Below are 16,547 nucleotides of genomic sequence, written 5' to 3'. Positions count from 1 at the left end.
ACTTCTGAAAATAAGCAGAATTTGATTTTGATGTCTATGGAAATCGAGAAGTTCAACTCCTTTGGCCCTGTGCTAAATGTTCAAGAAGGAACTGGAAAAATTTATGAAAAATCGGATATGATTCGTAAGTAACGAGAAAGAACGAGATATATGCACAATCCTACCAAAATTTAAATAAATACTGGAAAAATACATAGGCACAGCAACATAAAAACATTAAGTGCTGGGACAAAACTAGTGGCAAAATCGAAACATCTACATATCAAGTTTATAGCTGGTTTTATACTGTATCATGTTCCCTTGGTCCATATCCATTGTATCCATTTGTTCCATTGACCACATTTGGCGTCTTTTTCGAGCTGCTACTCGTCTTCCTTTTTAGAACTACATACCATGTGTAAGCTTCCAAGATTGCAGCAACGAAAGCCAGGCCTATAAGGAATCCAATGTATCCCCTCTTCCATTTTTCAGCTGGATTTAAAATATCAAAACCTTTGAAGATGTTGACAATGCTGAGAACTATGACAGAGTATCCGATCAGGTGGTGGTATACGTTCCAGAAAACTCTGAATTTATGATCCTTTTTCGGCCTTAGAAGCAATGCGAACACCTGTAGCACATGTATACCTCAGAGTATGATTGCCATATATAAACTATGAAGTAAAGTTGGAAACTCCGGATGTAGAAAAATGGATCATACCTGGAGCGTTCCAAGACAAAAGAGGACAATGCCAATAATCCTATGGGAACTATATTGGACTCCAGGAGACTGGCTTCCTAGTCTAAGACCAGTTGCCCAGCCGGCAACTCCAATGATGTAGGCCGATGTTTGGCAAGTTGCGTGAAGGTAAAACCATGCTGGATCGGCTGTAGGAAACACTTTTAGGTACCTTGCGAATACGGCACCAACGGGTAGCATGATTCCCCAACTTACAGCATTCAGCACTCCATGAATCTGAATGTATTTCATAAACTTGGTAAGAAGCTGTATATATGTTTTTTAGATAAATTGAGGAAAAAACTCCTGAACGAAAAGATCTCACTCAAACTTAAAGTTACAAAATTTTGCAGTTAAGTATATCAATAAAACAAGTTGACAAGGTAAATTTTGGGCCAAAGGCTTTGTGACAATCTTGGCCCGGGGTATTGTGCAGTGTAATATTTAAACATGTTAGTAGTTGTTGATGAATACGCAGATTCTTAAATGTAGAAACAGAAAAATACATGATAACAAACATGTATAAATTCATATGATCCAGAGATCCGAGTCCGAAGAACAGGGGGAGAAAATGATACCTGGATATCAATTGATATTGGTAAAAGAAGATTAAGCCATAAATAAATGGCAATGAAGATATTTTCGCTGTAAGTTCGAGTAAGGACTAACAAACTTACGTTCCTTTTCTTTGTTCTCGAGTTCATGGCTCCTCCTGATGTTCCCGACTCCCCAGAAAGAAGGTTCAGCGTCCCCATGGACTGAAGATTAGGACCAGAAGTACTATGCACAGAAGGAGAAGCTCCTGAAACTGGGCCTTCCTGCCACACCTGATTCACTGTAGAGCTGAGATTACCAAGATTCATTGTTGCGAAAATGATGATTTCGTTATTCGCATAAGTTGCTGTTACGTCAGACACTTGAAAACTCAAATCCCCTGGCTGCAACCCGGTTTGGTAACTAGTGACAGGTGCCGTGTAAGCCCTCATGGTTCCATCAGAGTTCTGGAAAGCCACAAGTGCCTGCGCGCCAACCATGCCCTGACCGCTTGGATTAATGGCCCAGGCCACCCATCTTGAGGGTGAGACGCCAGTATGCCGATATGCAATTTTAGCAGTTTTAGTAGATTGATCAAAGTCCCAGTGAAGAAACGAGTTCAAGTATGGGAGATCATTGCAGGATCTGAAAATTTGGTTACTTGAAAAGCTATATTCTGCACATGACTGAGCAGAAGATGTTGATACACAAAGGGAAAACAGTACACAAACGATTAAAACAGGGTTCAAGAATTCGCCCATCTGAGCTGATAGCCTTAATCTGAGGCAACGGTGGAAATGAAATGAAAACTATGAGGGGAATGAGAAAAGGGACAGAAAGGGTGTTATTATATGCTGGAAGCTGAAATTGTGGGGCATGAGTAGTTACAGTTTGGTAAACGAAGGTTGTGTGTGGAAGGAAAAAATTCCAACTTTCTCTGAAAAAGATATGGCACTTGGCAAATTACTAATCCAGAATATCTTTTCCTTTTAGTTTCAACAACCTTTTATTTTCATACCAGTGCATGCCCAACTTCAACTGCAATTGCATTCTATTTCAGTTCCTAATTTCATTGGAGATTGGCATGCAAGTCATATGATCATTATTAGTTGTCAATTCTCTTTTTAACATCTTTTAGACCTCTGGTGTGTAATATATTATAATCCAATCATGTGAAAGTCGAAACATATTTTCTGACTTTGAATGGTATGAACATGATAAAAGACATGCCCACTCGTCCCTAGCTTTTGCTGAAAAAGGTATTTTACTTCAAGATACAGCAACTTAAAGCACATAATTTCGTGGCAACAGTTTCAAAATACAACACCTAACCCTTTTCCTAATGTCATAAAACTGAACTATCCATTGAGAAACAAAATGGTTATTTAGTCGTCGAGCCGCAGAATCTTTAGTATTATTAAAAATCATTTTAAATTTACAGATGTTCCATTAAAAGCAGGGAACGCATAACCACTTCATGCTTATTGATCCCGATTCCAAAGGGCATAAAGACAAGTATCAAGATTTGATGATAAGGTGGATTAGGTACATAATACAGAAGATGATGGAAGTGGAACCCATTATTTAATAATGTGTTAGACCAAATCCAACCTCAACCGGTGCCACCTTCATACACCACAGCTTCAGATGCGAATAAAAAATTATATCTTTTTTTTTTAAAAAAAAGTTCAATTAAATTATCTTTCTTGTAAAAAATTTTGGACTCGTGTTGATGCATAATACTATTGACTTATTATGTGGTTTAAAATCAGCAAACAACTCAGCTGGATTTCAGCACTGGCTGATGTAAATTGCTTTTGTTTTAACATGCATTTGACTTTCTGGTGATCCACTTTTCATTGTATTATTGCCGTGTGAATGCTTCTCTATGATGAATCTGATATTAAAATATTTAGTCTATTGTTGCGGTGCTGAATTAACTCCCATTTTATTTAAAATTATAGGATATTTTTGTGCTAAATTTAATTTTTATATGACATGATAATTTCTCACTTTAACAAGTTCTAATGATTCTTTATTTTTATATGGCAATTGTTCGTATACTCACACGTAATTTGAGGTCCCGACTTGTGATTAGTTTTTCCACACGTTTGTCAAGAAAGTTAATCTGAGCTACCTAATATGGGAATTAAAAAATTATTATTTTTAATTAAAAGAAAATGAAATGGTAAAAATGTTGTGACGTGAAGGAAGCGTGATGATGACGTCAGCTACCAGACAAACAATTTTTAAAACAAAATCTTGGTTAAAAGGACGTCATTACGCAAAAATTTCTTTGCCAAGGTTGGTAAGATCGTGACATTTTTTTCCCCCCAGAAAACTAAGCACTTCGACCCATGCAAAGCTCTAGGTAGGATGAAGACCTTTCTAATGTTTTTTCTCAACTCTAAAAATACATTTCTGTTTCTTTTTTCCAAAATTTATATTTAGTTTTTAATGCATCATTTAGATGTTTCTAAGAGTAACACTACTCGAATCTTTCATTTTCTTCATTTACAATTTCTAATTTGGTCATGTTTCGTAATAAATTTAGTCACGTGAGATGACATGATAGACACATGCATTGGGTAAACAATTAAGGATTGAGTTTTAAACAAGTAATTGAATTTGCAAACTACTTGATTACAAGCCCAACTAAACTGCAAGGATGGGGATAAACTTTCTTGGATACACACTCATGCATACCTCACTTTCTTGAATAATTTGTTGAGAAATCTTTTGACCCAAAATTCTTTTTTGTTTTTTTCTTCCCAATTTCGTATTTGATGACGCTGGTCTTTATTTTTCCTCATGAATGAATGTGAATTATTGAGATCATTATATACATTGTTGGAGAAGTATACATACATATATATATATATATATATATGGCAAAAATTTGTGTGAGACGGTCTCACGGGTCGTATTTTGTGAGACAGATTTCTTATTTGAATCATCAACAAAAAAATATTACTTTTTATGCTAAGAGTATTACTTTTTATTGTGAATATGGGTAGGCCGTTGACCCATCTCACAGATAAAGATTTGTGAGATCATCTCACAATACTAACATTGTCATTTTTATTCAAATTATATTCCTGAAATTACGTTGTATATGCGTAATATAATACATAAATATAATGAAAAATCTAAAACAATGTGCTAAAGTAAGATTCAAATTCATTTTTTATTTACATGAAATTTTGAAAACAAAAGGATATTTAAAAAAAAATGATAATGAGGATAGTTGGAAGAGAAAAAATACAAGGATAGTCGTGAAGGGAAAGTGGTATTGTTGGGGAATTAAAATTTAATTTTTTTTGCTGCTAATATTACAATAATATCCTTCTCTAAATTTTGTTTATAAATAATATGGAGGATATTTGAGTCCACTCATTAAAATGATCAAAGTGGTTTTTCTAAGGGTTCATGCATTTTTTAATAGACACAAAGAATATGGATATAGAAGAGATGAATCCAAAATTTCATCTTAAATTTGAGATATTAATGTCAGAAAACAGAAATCTCCAATTGAGTGATCCACAAATAATATAATGGGCCATAATATCGTCGAAAGTGTGGCCGGTTAAAACAAATATAGGCCCGTTTCATCGGCCCATGCATTTAATTCCATTGTCTTCACTTTCATTCGTGTCTCCCCTCTTGCCATTTACAATTCAATTGATCCCTCGTTTCTCGCAGAGAGTCTGTTGAAATTTTATTTGATCTGCTGCTGAGACGCTTCTGATTTGATCGTGATTATGTATATTTGATCGGGCGAAGTTTCCGCATGTGCATGTTTCAGTACGTGTGTATGTTTCTTCCTCTTCTCGTTATTCTAATTTTCAAATGGGTCACCCTTTGTTGCAGTTATATAAATGACCTCTCCTGATTTAGGAAAACATTAAAATCCGGTTTTCTCGGGTATTTCATTATGTTGTTTATGTTTATGTTTAATTTGGCTTCTACGTCAAAAGTCCCAGATGGCTGAATTTTTTTTTTGTCTGGAATAATTATGCATGTGATTTTTGTTGTGACGTATGAAATAAAAGGTTTTGAGTTTGAAGCTGAATGTGGGCTATGGTAGCCAAGGTGGGGAAGAGCATTGGTATGAGGAACAGTTGCAGACATAATTATTTACTAGCAATCAAAGCATACATATGGAGTGTGCCCACGCATTCGTGATTTATCTTATCATCTTTTTTGTGATAAATATTGGTTTTCAGGTATTTCAGATAATAGCATTATTTAAGTGAAAGAAATATCACAGGAAATCGGCATGAAGCAACTAAAACATGAATGATAATTATTATAATGGGTATTTAGAAAATTGAGAAAAATCATAGGATAAGAGACCCTTGAGGTCCTTCTCTACCAGTATATGTTAGAGACTTGATAAAATTTTAATTTACGCTTTTTAAGATTTAGCATCTTGGAACAATTACAAAACTTTCCTCTGAGATATTGATTGTCATAGATGGACATGATTTATTTACTACAAAAGCTTTCACTAGATTATTGTGGTATTATTGGTTTCTGATGCTTGCTTGGTACTGCAGGTGCCTTTAGCTTTCAGCTTTTCTGATGGGCCAGATTGGAATCTGAAGCAGAGCTAGTTTATTTTCTACTTTGCTGGCGGGAGAGATGCTATTTTGGGGTGGCATGCAACTGTATCATCTTTGTCTTTATTGGCGAATTGTTTTCTTGGATTCTTTTCTTCTTGTTTGTGTGTAATCAGAGTGCTTCCTTTTTTTCTTATGCCTTAACTGCCTAACAAGCTTCCTCCATGTGTCTTTATCATTACACATCTTATTCTCCCTTGTCACTTGTCATTTTGAGCTGAGTATAGTTTGATATTAGTGTCTTTATCATTACACATCTTATTCTCCCTTGTCACTTGTCATTTTGAGCTGAGTATAGTTTGATATTATTTGGTTTAAATCATCTACGAAAATCCTGTGTTTTCTATGTTGTAGACACCAGCAAAATATGGTTTTGTATCCACAAATTTAAAAGGGTGAAAGATGGCCTTTTATACCGAGGAGGAACGAACGGACGATTACCTTTTCAAGATTGTTTTGCTCGGTGATTCAGCTGTTGGTAAATCAAATTTGCTTTCCAGATTTGCCAGAGATGAGTTTTACCCAAATTCAAAATCTACCATAGGGGTAGAATTTCAGACTCAGAAGATGGTAATCAATGGGAAGGAAGTGAAAGCACAGATTTGGGACACAGCAGGCCAGGAGCGGTTTAGGGCTGTTACTTCTGCATATTATAGAGGTGCAGTTGGGGCACTTCTTGTCTATGACATCAGCCGACGCCAGACTTTTGAAAGCGTGGGAAGATGGCTTAATGAACTTCACAGTAAGAGATGTTTCTTATCGATGCTTCTTCTCTCTCTTGTTCACCTTTTATAGTCTTGTAAAAGAGACTTGGGAAAATGATTCACATCTGATATTGAAACTCATCTCACCGCTTCAGACCAGGAACGTCTACTTGAAATGAATTATGAATTCTACATAAGATCATGTTGTTTGCCTGTTTTCTGTGTTATTTCTCTCTGCCATATAGTTGCTGTAAGAATTGACTATATACAGCCAATTTGTCAATATTCCATCATGTTATACTCTTCAGGATTGAATCAATTCTAATGAGAATGTCCTCAAAAATGTATTCTCATATACAGTCATTGTATTTTCCTGAGGTATTTGATTTGTTTACTTAAACAGCCCACTCGGACATGAATGTAGTTACAATATTGGTGGGCAACAAATCTGATCTTAAAGAAGGCCGCGAGGTCAAGATGGCTGAAGGGAAATCCTTGGCCGAGTCTCAGGGCCTGTTCTTCATAGAAACTTCTGCTCTGGATTCCTCCAACGTTGTTGCTGCCTTTCAGACAGTTGTGAAAGAGATTTACGATATCTTAAGTAGAAAAGCCATTCAATCTCAAGAACTTAAACATAAAGAAACTGGGAGGATTCCAGATGGGCAAACTGTTGTTCTAGAAGCCGATGATAGTGATAAAGTGGATGGACAAAGTGAGAAACGTTGGTGCTGTTCATCATGAATGATTTGTTCCATGAGTAATGTATTCCATTTTCTTCACACAAACATCTGTACATCTAATTCTGTTTATTGTCACAGAACGTGACCTTGGCTGTAAATTATCAATGAATTTGAAGTGGCTTAATTTTTTTTTTTTAGTGTCGAGAGTTTTTCTTTATAAATACATGTCCAATTTTTCTAAAAAGATTGAAATCGAGTTAAATTTGCTTAATACAAAATCTTGTTGGAATATGCTTAAAATTTTGATTAATGTAACCAATTTAACTTAATTTTTTGTTCAGAATTCCGAATTCTAAAACCAGTTAGATTGATGATACTAAAATTTTACCCTGGGTTCGATCTTGAGGGCGGATCTTCAGAGTTGAGTGGACCGGGTCAGTATTCTGGATTCTATACAGACAACAATAGGGTTAGGGAGGGCGTCGGAGAGTTTTCCAGCGTGATCCTTCCGATATTTAAGTCATTTTGGAGAACAAAATTAAGAGATATATATAACAATGTTAAGTGAGCAAGAGAATGTGAATATTAATACTCTGATCAATATCTGGTATTTATAGAAACAGAAAATGCTAGTTACCTTGTTGGGATAGGATTCTTGTCGGGGTAGGATTCTTGCTGATATATGAAATAGCAGACAATAGGACTCCTAAACTCTTGTCTTATCTCGATGAGATATTCGCTCAAATCTAAAAATATTAATAAATAAGAATATAAATGTAATTTTAAAATGTCATAAAATTAATTAAAAGTTTTTAACAAAAAAGTAAGATAGATTTATGACTAATACTCGACGAGTAACTGGGTGGAAATCAGTCCTAATTCGGGTCCTTCCCCACCATGATAGATTCCGGCATTGTTCTGATTTTGTTTTCCCTTCAGAGATGATTAGCCGCTGTATTTCTTGAAATAGAAAGAGTGATACATATAAGTTTCTATAAATGTTAACGATTTCCAGAGTGAAATCACTTCTCTCTGTTGGTCCACCACGCTACAAGCCTCCCTCTGCTGCTGCCTCGCATTTACCATGCATTTCCCGTCGCAAGGCTGAATCTTTGCAAGTCCTCTTTTTTCTCCCCGCGTTATGTGTAATTACTCCTCTTCCAATTTCTTTTAAACCCTCGAATTGTAGTCGAAGCCGAGGCTTATGTACCGACCGGGGGGCAACTGGTGAGATTAGTGTGATTGTTGGACCTATGTTTGCAGGGAAAACCACCACCATTCTTAAAAGAATTAAGTCTGAAAGTATCAATGGCAGGTTGGTTGAATTTCTTTTCTTTTATTTTTGTAATCTGTTTTTTAAATTGATTGAGGTTTAGTAGTTATGAAATTGAAGTGCTCCGACTTTGTCGGTCTTATCTTTACTGTATTTGTGTATCATGGGCACTTCATGAAGTAAAATGGTCATGCGCACTGTGTCATGAAGTAAAATCGTGAACCTAATTTTTGTTCGACCTCGGGAGTGGGATAGTAATTCTATAAACTAAGGACTTCTGTTTTCTTTGCCGCGGTTAGTTTGGTCCTTTAAAACAAAACAAGACAAACAATTTTTGGATTCCATGGCTGAATGAGATTTTCACAGTTGAGATGTTCCCAGATTTCAGGCCGCCGATGCAGGAAAGAATTATTACCATTTGGATAAAACATTAAAAGATCTCTGTTTCACGGGGAGAATTAAAGAGGCTGTTCGATTATTGTGCTGCTCAGGAGTGAAAGTGCACTCTGCAACCTATTGTCTTCTGCTGCAAGAATGCATATTCAGGAAAGAATACAGAAAGGGCAGAAGGATTCATTGGCAGATGGTTTCTGTTGGGTTTGTTCCTGATGAGTTTCTAAACATCAAACTGTTGATTTTATATGCAAAAGCAGGAGACCTAGATACTGCCCTCATTTTTTTTGACTTCTTCTCGTACCATAATTTAGTTTCATGGAATGCGATGATTGCAGGATATGTGCAGAAGGGACAGGAAGAGGTGGGTTTGAGTTTTTATGGCAGGATGAGACTACGTGGTTTGGTACCAGACCAGTATACATTTGCATCAATCTTTAGGGCCTGTTCCTCCTTGGCCATTCTGCAACAGGGAAAGCAAGCTCATGGTTTGTTGATAAAGAGCCAGTTTAGTAAAAATATTGTTGTTTGCACTTCACTTATGGATATGTATTTCAAATGCAGTAGCTCCTATGATGCGTTTCTTGTGTTTGACAAGTGTTTGGAAAGGAATGTCGTAACCTGGACCGCCTTGATCTCTGGATATGGTTTGAATGGTAGAGTGGTCGAGGTATTGGCTTCTTTTCATCAGATGATAAATGAAGGCTTCAGACCAAATCAAATCACCTTTCTTGCTGTACTTTCTGCTTGTAGCCATGGGGGTTTGGTGGATGAAGGGAGGAAGTATTTTTCTTCAATGATAAGGGATTATGGTGTTAAACCAAGAGGAAGACATTATGCTGCCATTGTTGATCTTTTAGGGCGTGGTGGTAGGTTGGAAGAGGCTTATGCGTTTGTGCAAACGTCACCTTTTAAGAAGCACCCAGCAGTTTGGGGTGCTTTGCTTGGTGCATGTAAAATTCATCGAAATGTTGAAATGGTAAAGCTTGCTGCAAAGAAATTTTTTGAGTTAGAACCAGAAAATGCTGGGAAGTATATAGTATTGTGTAATGCTTATGCAACTTTTGGTTTGTGGGATAATGTTGCAGAGATCAGGAGCATGATGAAGGGGTGTGGTATTAAAAAGGAACCTGGCTATAGCATGGTTGAGGTGCAAATGGAGGCTCATTTCTTCTTTATGGGCCATAACACTCATAAACAAACTAAGCAAATTTGTGGATTGATTGAAGACATGACTTGTATCTTGAAAGATAATTGTGATGCTCTGGATTTCAGCATTGATCTGGAGTGAATACACTACCATGACTAAATACTTGGTGAGTTTCTGTGGGCTGCCTTTCAACGGGAATGTCTTTTTAAGTGCCATTGAAATTCTAGATTACATCATTTTTTTGGCAGTAATCATCATGCTCATCAGTGAAAGGGGATGGAAAAATCTGGTGAGCATGTCAGCTTTGGTAATAAAAAATAATTTAAATATGATTACACATTGAAGAGAACCTCATAATGTTCTATTAACCTTTTGTTATTATATTTACGTGAGCCATAAAAAGCGGCAGCTTTACGAGTTGTATCAATGTAAAGAAGGAGAAACATGTAGTTGTTGCCTGTCATCCTGAATTTATATATGAAGATCAAACTCCTAATAGAATCATCTTAAGGGAAAATTTTATGCAACAAGTTTGGAGGAGACATTACTTAAAAGGTGTTTCTTAAATCATTTGTTGTATATTACTGTATGATATATGTTGATGCATTCTAGCTTGAATAATGGTTTCTTATTTGGAATCTTGGTTTGCATTCTGATGAGAAGGTAACGAGTTTGGCCCTCAAAAAGTAGGACACCAAGCATGACTTAACCTTCTTTTGAACCTTAAGAAGTGTTCCCAAAACAACAGTTCCTTTTAGCTTTTGATACTAAACAGGATTTATGTAATGAAATACCATCTGATATTTGTTGGCACTCATGTTTGCATATGATTTTGCAGAAGTGCGACAATGATAAAATCCAACTAATACATTAGGTAGGCATTGGTCTTTATCACAACTCAGGATGAAGAAAAACATTCATGCCTACCATTAAGAGATCTATCACCATTCAGAGAAATACTAGCTCTGAATCCTGTGAAAAAATATCGCACGTCTCTCAGAAATAGTTATGTTTATGTCTGGCCAATTCATTTTGAGTAGGAAATGTGAGTGGCTTCTATGAGCAAACTAATTTAGTTAATGTCATTGATGAACATTTTGAACCTATCAAATTGTTTGTTATTTAGATTAGTTCTCAGCTAAGCATCATGTTATATGGTACTATTGGGGCTAATAACTTCCCTTACACAATAACAGCTAGAGGTGATCGGTATCAATGAAGCTCAGTTTTTTGAAGACCTATAAGACTTCTGCATCGAAGCTGCTGATTATGATGGGAAGAAAGACAAATAGTTTATGAATTAGATGACGACTTTTTGAGGTAAAATTATTACAAAATAACTTGTCAAGAACAATGTTTCAATTTCTTGTTGGTATTATTGCACTTGAACTAGACAAGTAGTAATGAATCATAGCCAGTATAAGAAATAGCCTATCTGTTTGTCCTCTATGCTTTACGGTCAAACAATCCCTTCAACTATTGCATCTCTGGCTTTGACAGAAGGAGTTTTGGATCATCTCTTGATATAATTCCCACTGTCGATTCATAACTATGTTGCCTGCTTGATGGGATGTATATGGTATACGTGTTATCTTTACCCTCAGGAAGGCACAAATGAGACTAAAACAGGATTTGTTGCTAATGCAGCAGAACCATATGTACCAATATGTCAGTTATGCAAGTGGAGAAGTGGTTAAAGAGGATATAAGAATAGTTTGTGCAACCTGTGAATCTGTAATTACAGCATGGAATGTCATTTTCCAGTTATATGGGATTTTGTTTTTGAATGCAGTTTATATTGGATTTTTGTGTGAATTAAGGCTGTATTTTCTGTGGATGCATAATGATTGTGCTAAATCTAGCCATCTTGGTGCCATGTATGAGGCTTCAATTTTATCCCCAAGTTGAAAACTAAACTCTAGGGATCTTTCTATCTACCTGTGTACAGGTCTAATCCTCGGAGGGAGTGTTACGATTTGATTGTTATTACTTGCTATTACATTTTCATAGCCCTTTAAATCTTTATTTATTTATTTTTCAATATCCGACCGACTCTCCTTGAGCTGCTCTTGCCACTCGGGAGCCGGGAAAATAATCATACAACACTTGAAGAAAAGGTAATAATTTTGATTGCATGAAAATCATGATAATATTCAGTATACAAAAAAATCATCAGAAAACTAAACAAAACAGGGTACGTCGACCTAAAAATTCAGCAGTAACCAAGTCTAACACAACCTACATGAACCTAAACAACTCCTCACCAAAAATTTTGAATTATCACACGGCAATATGAGGGCATTTACATCAGTTTGCGTTGACGGCCAAGCGTTGAAAATGGATCTCAAGATCACTTATGATGAGATTAACGATCTGTTTTCCACCTGCATTGCGTTGAAGCTCTGGGAAATGAGGCTCGAGATCTTTGACAAGATCCAAATAAAGGGTCTCGTTTCTCTGTCTCTGCAAGAAGGAAAGTGTGAAGTCAATCATGGAGAAGATATCCAAGTATTGGCATTTTTAGCAGCTATGTGTAGATAACAATATGACAAGCATTACCTTGAGATTCCTTAAGATGGCTTGAATTACGTAATTACCAAACTGATGCCGAGCAAGTTGAAAAGCACTCGACCGGGTTTGTAAAATTTCTCCAACGACTAACTCTGTCCCGGATCTTGAAGAATTAACGCATTTCTTGACCACATGACTGCCCCATTTCTCTTGGGATAGCTGCGTGAAGTGCCCACAGAAGCTAAACAAGATCTTATAAACAGTCACGTTATCATGACCATATATCATTGCTTGTTGCACAACATAGTTCCTTGGGAAAAAAGAAGAAGAAGAATGAATGAATCACTAGTAATATAAATGTATGGATTATTCGGATTGTCATTTGCTAGTTACCCATATCGGTCATTTGATATGAACACTGCGTCTTCTGCAATACTTTCGAGCAGTGTAATTTTTTGTTGGCCAGAAATAGTGCTGATGCATTATTTCAACGATCTGCACCCTACTTAGTCGATAGCCAGGTTCATGTGACAAAGTATCACATAATCATAGAGAACCTGAGATCGCCACCAGAACAAATCAATTACATTCTCGTGAATGGGATCAATATTTCTATATTCAATAATTTTCTTTAGCATTGTTAATTACCTCGTTTGGTCTGCTTCCAAATTGATCTAGGCACTGTTTTATCACTGTCTTCGCCGTATAATCAATCATCAGAGGATATAAACAGGTGGATAACACTCCCGTTAGCATGTAAGCGTGATCTGTTTTCTTGATTTTCTTGATCAGTTTTCTGATTGAAATTGATCTGCCGAAACAGAAAGCCACAAGTCAGATATAATCCCACAAAATTAATTCAATTCTTCCAATAAAATGTGCTTAATCTGTAGAAAAAAAAAAGAGAAACGGGAAAAGGACAAACCGAAGGGTCCAGTCGTGCTCACCCCTCTTTACAGAATGCTGCACGTAGGAATGATTCTGCGTTCTCCAGCAAGACTTCTTCGACGAGGGAATCCAGCTGCTCATCATTGCATTCATCAAGAAGCTTTGCAAAGAGAAAATTTCCCTGTTTATCAGTCATCAGCTCAAGAAAAAGATCCCTGGAATTGCGAAAACAATGTCGGTGGGCGCAGTGCCGTCTGGTTATGGTTTCCCAAAGTTTCTTCGAAGCGCAAAAATTCTCTCTCCCTCCTGGCTTCCTGTTTGCAAACTACTGCGTTGTGCATGGGGCATAGGACAGTGCTGCTTCCTTATTCGACGAGTTGTTCATTGTATGGTATTCGTGACTGGAATGAAGTTCATCGGTTTCGATCCCTCTGAATGGATTCATCGGGGCCATGAGAATAATTGGATCATTATAGGAGAGTGATTGGGGGAAAATAATGTCTTCCCTTGTCTGGTTGAACTTCCAACTCCAAGATTCTTTAAGATATTATCCTCCCTTGCAAATAAAGTTCAAGAAAATAAGTTGAAAAAGTGTTAAAAAATTGAATCAAACTGGATAAAAAAGTAAAATCAAACTGAACCTCATGGTTGAATCAGTTTTCAGAAAATCACGATTTGGATTTATTTTAAAATCAACCAACAAGTTTTGGATTAAAAAATAAATCAAATCAAACCGATAATGTGTTTTGTAACCGTCCAATTAAATTGAAAATTTATCTTTTGTTGATTTCAACGAAAATAAACCTAACTACAACCTTAAAAGTTCAGATTTTTCTATGAGTTGAGAAATTATGTAGTATGCATACATCTTATAATAATTTGAAAAAAACTTGCGTGAACGGTCTCACGAATCTTTATATCTGAGACGGGTACCAGATATTACAATAACAAGTAATATTCTTAGCATATAAAGTAATATTTTTTCATGGATGACCCAAATAAGAGATCTGTCTCACAAAATACGACCCGTAAGACCGTCTCATACAAGTTTTTGCTTGTAATTTATCTCGCATAGTTTTATCACTAATATATTTTAAACAATAATAATATATTTTAAGAAAGAGCTGTTAATTTGATAACATATATGCATACATCGTAAACAATCGGATAAGTTAAATATCTATATATCGTTTTAATTAATCAATTAGCTCAAAAACATCATATTAATATATCATTAAAAGAAAATATCTTTTTTTTTGACGAAAAAAGAAAATATCTTAGAACTTGCAAACAATATATTTTCATCACAGAATTCATTTAATAAATTTTTTTGTTAAAATAAATGTAAGCAAAATACATTTTCATATTGCTAAAGCTTACAGAGAATAAATGTACACTTGTGATTATAGATAATAATGGCGTGTGTTTCCTCTGATCCCGTATTTCTATTAAATAATAACTTTTTGCAAGGTACACTGATTTGAATATATATCTCTCGAGTAGGGAAGATACGTGGGTTCTATTTTATATTAACTATTATGTTAAAAACAAAAATCTGATTTATATTTATTATTACAATGATTCATAATATTTTTTTATGCAAGGATCGAACGGATTATGCTGAAAACACTTCCGACTCTCCTTAACCTTTGTCCATGCTTGCGCACCCGACCGTGTTCATCCCAACTCATTGCAGACCTGACCTTGCTCATCCCGATCGACTGGAACACAGCTAGAGGATTTGAAGATTTTGCTTTCGGGATCGAACCGGAGTAAATTTAGGTAACATCAATATAAAAATAAGCTATTTTAATATAAAATTTATGTTAAATAATTAAATTAGAGTTTTATATATGTTGAGATTGGATCGACATACATAAACATACAAACACAAGATGGAAAGGCCAGGGAATTTTGACTGTCCCAATATCAAGCACGCGCTTCTAACCGGACCGGTCCTACCTCCTCCTTGGTGTGTAATAATATATATAGTAATAATAATAATGTCCCAAAATGATTCAAATGTTTTTCTATGCTCAACCAAATAAAATTTCAAATTAATTGCTGCTATAAGCTATTCCTTATGGGCTGCTCCTGATTTAAAAAAAAAAACTATTTTATTAATTTATAAGAATATTTATAACAATTATCGGAATCGGATGGAACGAGTTCTTTAGTATACACAGGCCATAATTTAATTACATTGGTCGAATGCATATAAAAATGGTACATCAGCATGAATAATCCATTTATAAATTGAAATCAATCAATGGAAAAAATCCTTATAGAGTTTTTCTTTAGTTTTATGCTAAATCCATGCAATGTAAATATCGAAGGATGACATGCAAGTTAATTCCGACAATTTTTAAGGTATGGTGATTCAAATCATATAGCATTAAATAAAAAGAAACATTTAAAAATAAGAAAGAAACCAGCTTGCATCTCCATCCATCTGGAAAACCAACTCACAATGAAAAGATGAGGCGCAGAATCATTTTAAATACGCGAAGACAACGCCATCGTGCCGCTCAACAAATGTTTTTAAACAAAAAGTTAAATTCTTGGATTTGTACAAATGTTCTCATTTAAACTATATTCATGTTTGTTTATTTTGAGGATTTTGAACCTTCTTTCGATTACAGTGTTGATTTAATTATCAAAACTTTGATATGGAAGGAGGAAAAGTTAAGGGAAATTTAGCTGTAATATTTTTAAAACCAGTCAAGAATTCAGCACGATCTCAGAATATTTTCCCGTTTTTAATCTTTTACGTAATGAATATCGATTTTATCAAATTTTTAGATAACAATAGCTTGGTCAGTCAAAAATACTAGTGGGTAATTTAAGTGGTGTTTATATATATAGACACACACACGTACATATATATATACTAGAAGACATGTACGTGCGTTGCACGTGCGGAACATACAACAACCGTAATTTCTAAATTCCTCATGATATATTTTGAAATTATAAAGATCTATACATAAATCGCGTCATTAAAAAATTAGCCACAAGTTCTACAAGTATTCATCGAAAGAAATTTGACATGACATAAAACATGAAGATAATTG

The 16,547-nt window shown here is 35.4% G+C and overlaps 3 protein-coding genes across 16 annotated transcripts; 2 read left to right on the top strand and 1 right to left on the bottom strand.

The window, feature by feature from the left end:
- Positions 1–83: 83 nt before the first annotated feature.
- Positions 84–2,328, bottom strand: LOC142527378 (cytochrome b561 and DOMON domain-containing protein At5g47530-like). Its single transcript, XM_075632158.1, has 3 exons — positions 1,396–2,328; positions 701–955; positions 84–610 (listed from the first exon to the last, which is right to left on the bottom strand). The coding sequence occupies exons 1-3, from the start codon at positions 2,011–2,013 to the stop codon at positions 281–283; spliced, it is 1,203 nt and encodes a 400-aa protein (XP_075488273.1). The 5' UTR covers positions 2,014–2,328; the 3' UTR covers positions 84–280.
- A 2,588-nt stretch (positions 2,329–4,916) lies between these two features.
- On the top strand, positions 4,917–7,447 carry LOC142527754 (ras-related protein RABA5a-like). 3 transcript variants are annotated; one of them, XM_075632669.1, is made up of 4 exons: positions 4,917–5,064; positions 5,812–5,922; positions 6,229–6,616; positions 6,982–7,447. In XM_075632669.1, the coding sequence occupies exons 3-4, from the start codon at positions 6,277–6,279 to the stop codon at positions 7,317–7,319; spliced, it is 678 nt and encodes a 225-aa protein (XP_075488784.1). In that variant the 5' UTR covers positions 4,917–5,064; positions 5,812–5,922; positions 6,229–6,276; the 3' UTR covers positions 7,320–7,447. The 3 variants fall into 3 exon arrangements, with proteins under 3 accessions (XP_075488784.1, XP_075488785.1, XP_075488783.1); XM_075632670.1 differs by having other exon boundaries at positions 5,812–6,616; positions 7,003–7,447; XM_075632668.1 differs by having other exon boundaries at positions 5,812–6,616.
- Positions 7,448–8,112: 665 nt separating this feature from the next.
- On the top strand, positions 8,113–11,906 carry LOC142526872 (pentatricopeptide repeat-containing protein At4g16470). 12 transcript variants are annotated; one of them, XM_075631510.1, is made up of 6 exons: positions 8,113–8,573; positions 8,913–10,363; positions 10,478–10,629; positions 10,913–11,119; positions 11,271–11,394; positions 11,575–11,906. In XM_075631510.1, exons 1-2 carry the CDS (start codon positions 8,257–8,259, stop codon positions 10,213–10,215), a joined length of 1,620 nt encoding a protein of 539 aa, XP_075487625.1. In that variant the 5' UTR covers positions 8,113–8,256; the 3' UTR covers positions 10,216–10,363; positions 10,478–10,629; positions 10,913–11,119; positions 11,271–11,394; positions 11,575–11,906. The 12 variants fall into 12 exon arrangements, with proteins under 12 accessions (XP_075487625.1, XP_075487628.1, XP_075487624.1 ...); XM_075631513.1 differs by having other exon boundaries at positions 10,468–10,629; XM_075631509.1 differs by lacking the exon at positions 10,478–10,629.
- The last annotated feature ends 4,641 nt before the right edge of the window (positions 11,907–16,547 follow it).

This window comes from Primulina tabacum, chromosome 15 (genome assembly GCF_025594145.1).
Source record: "Primulina tabacum isolate GXHZ01 chromosome 15, ASM2559414v2, whole genome shotgun sequence".
Classification (NCBI taxonomy): domain Eukaryota; kingdom Viridiplantae; phylum Streptophyta; class Magnoliopsida; order Lamiales; family Gesneriaceae; genus Primulina; species Primulina tabacum.
Note: the sequence above shows the minus strand (reverse complement) of the source record. Positions and strands in the feature narration are given on the sequence as shown.

Bases quoted from the DNA above. Each gene is read 5' to 3' on its own strand.
- LOC142527754 (XM_075632669.1), top strand. From the start codon at position 6,277: ATGGCCTTTTATACCGAGGAGGAACGAACGGACGATTACCTTTTCAAG. The intron at 6,617-6,981 runs GTAAGAGATGTT...TTACTTAAACAG, and splicing joins ATGGCTTAATGAACTTCACA to CCCACTCGGACATGAATGTA.
- LOC142527378 (XM_075632158.1), bottom strand. From the start codon at position 2,013: ATGGGCGAATTCTTGAACCCTGTTTTAATCGTTTGTGTACTGTTTTCC. The intron at 956-1,395 runs GTAAGTTTGTTA...AAATACATTCAG, and splicing joins CGAGAACAAAGAAAAGGAAC to ATTCATGGAGTGCTGAATGC. The intron at 611-700 runs GTATGATCCATT...CATGTGCTACAG, and splicing joins TTTGTCTTGGAACGCTCCAG to GTGTTCGCATTGCTTCTAAG.
- LOC142526872 (XM_075631515.1), top strand. From the start codon at position 8,257: ATGTTAACGATTTCCAGAGTGAAATCACTTCTCTCTGTTGGTCCACCA. The intron at 8,574-8,912 runs GTTGGTTGAATT...AGATGTTCCCAG, and splicing joins TCTGAAAGTATCAATGGCAG to ATTTCAGGCCGCCGATGCAG.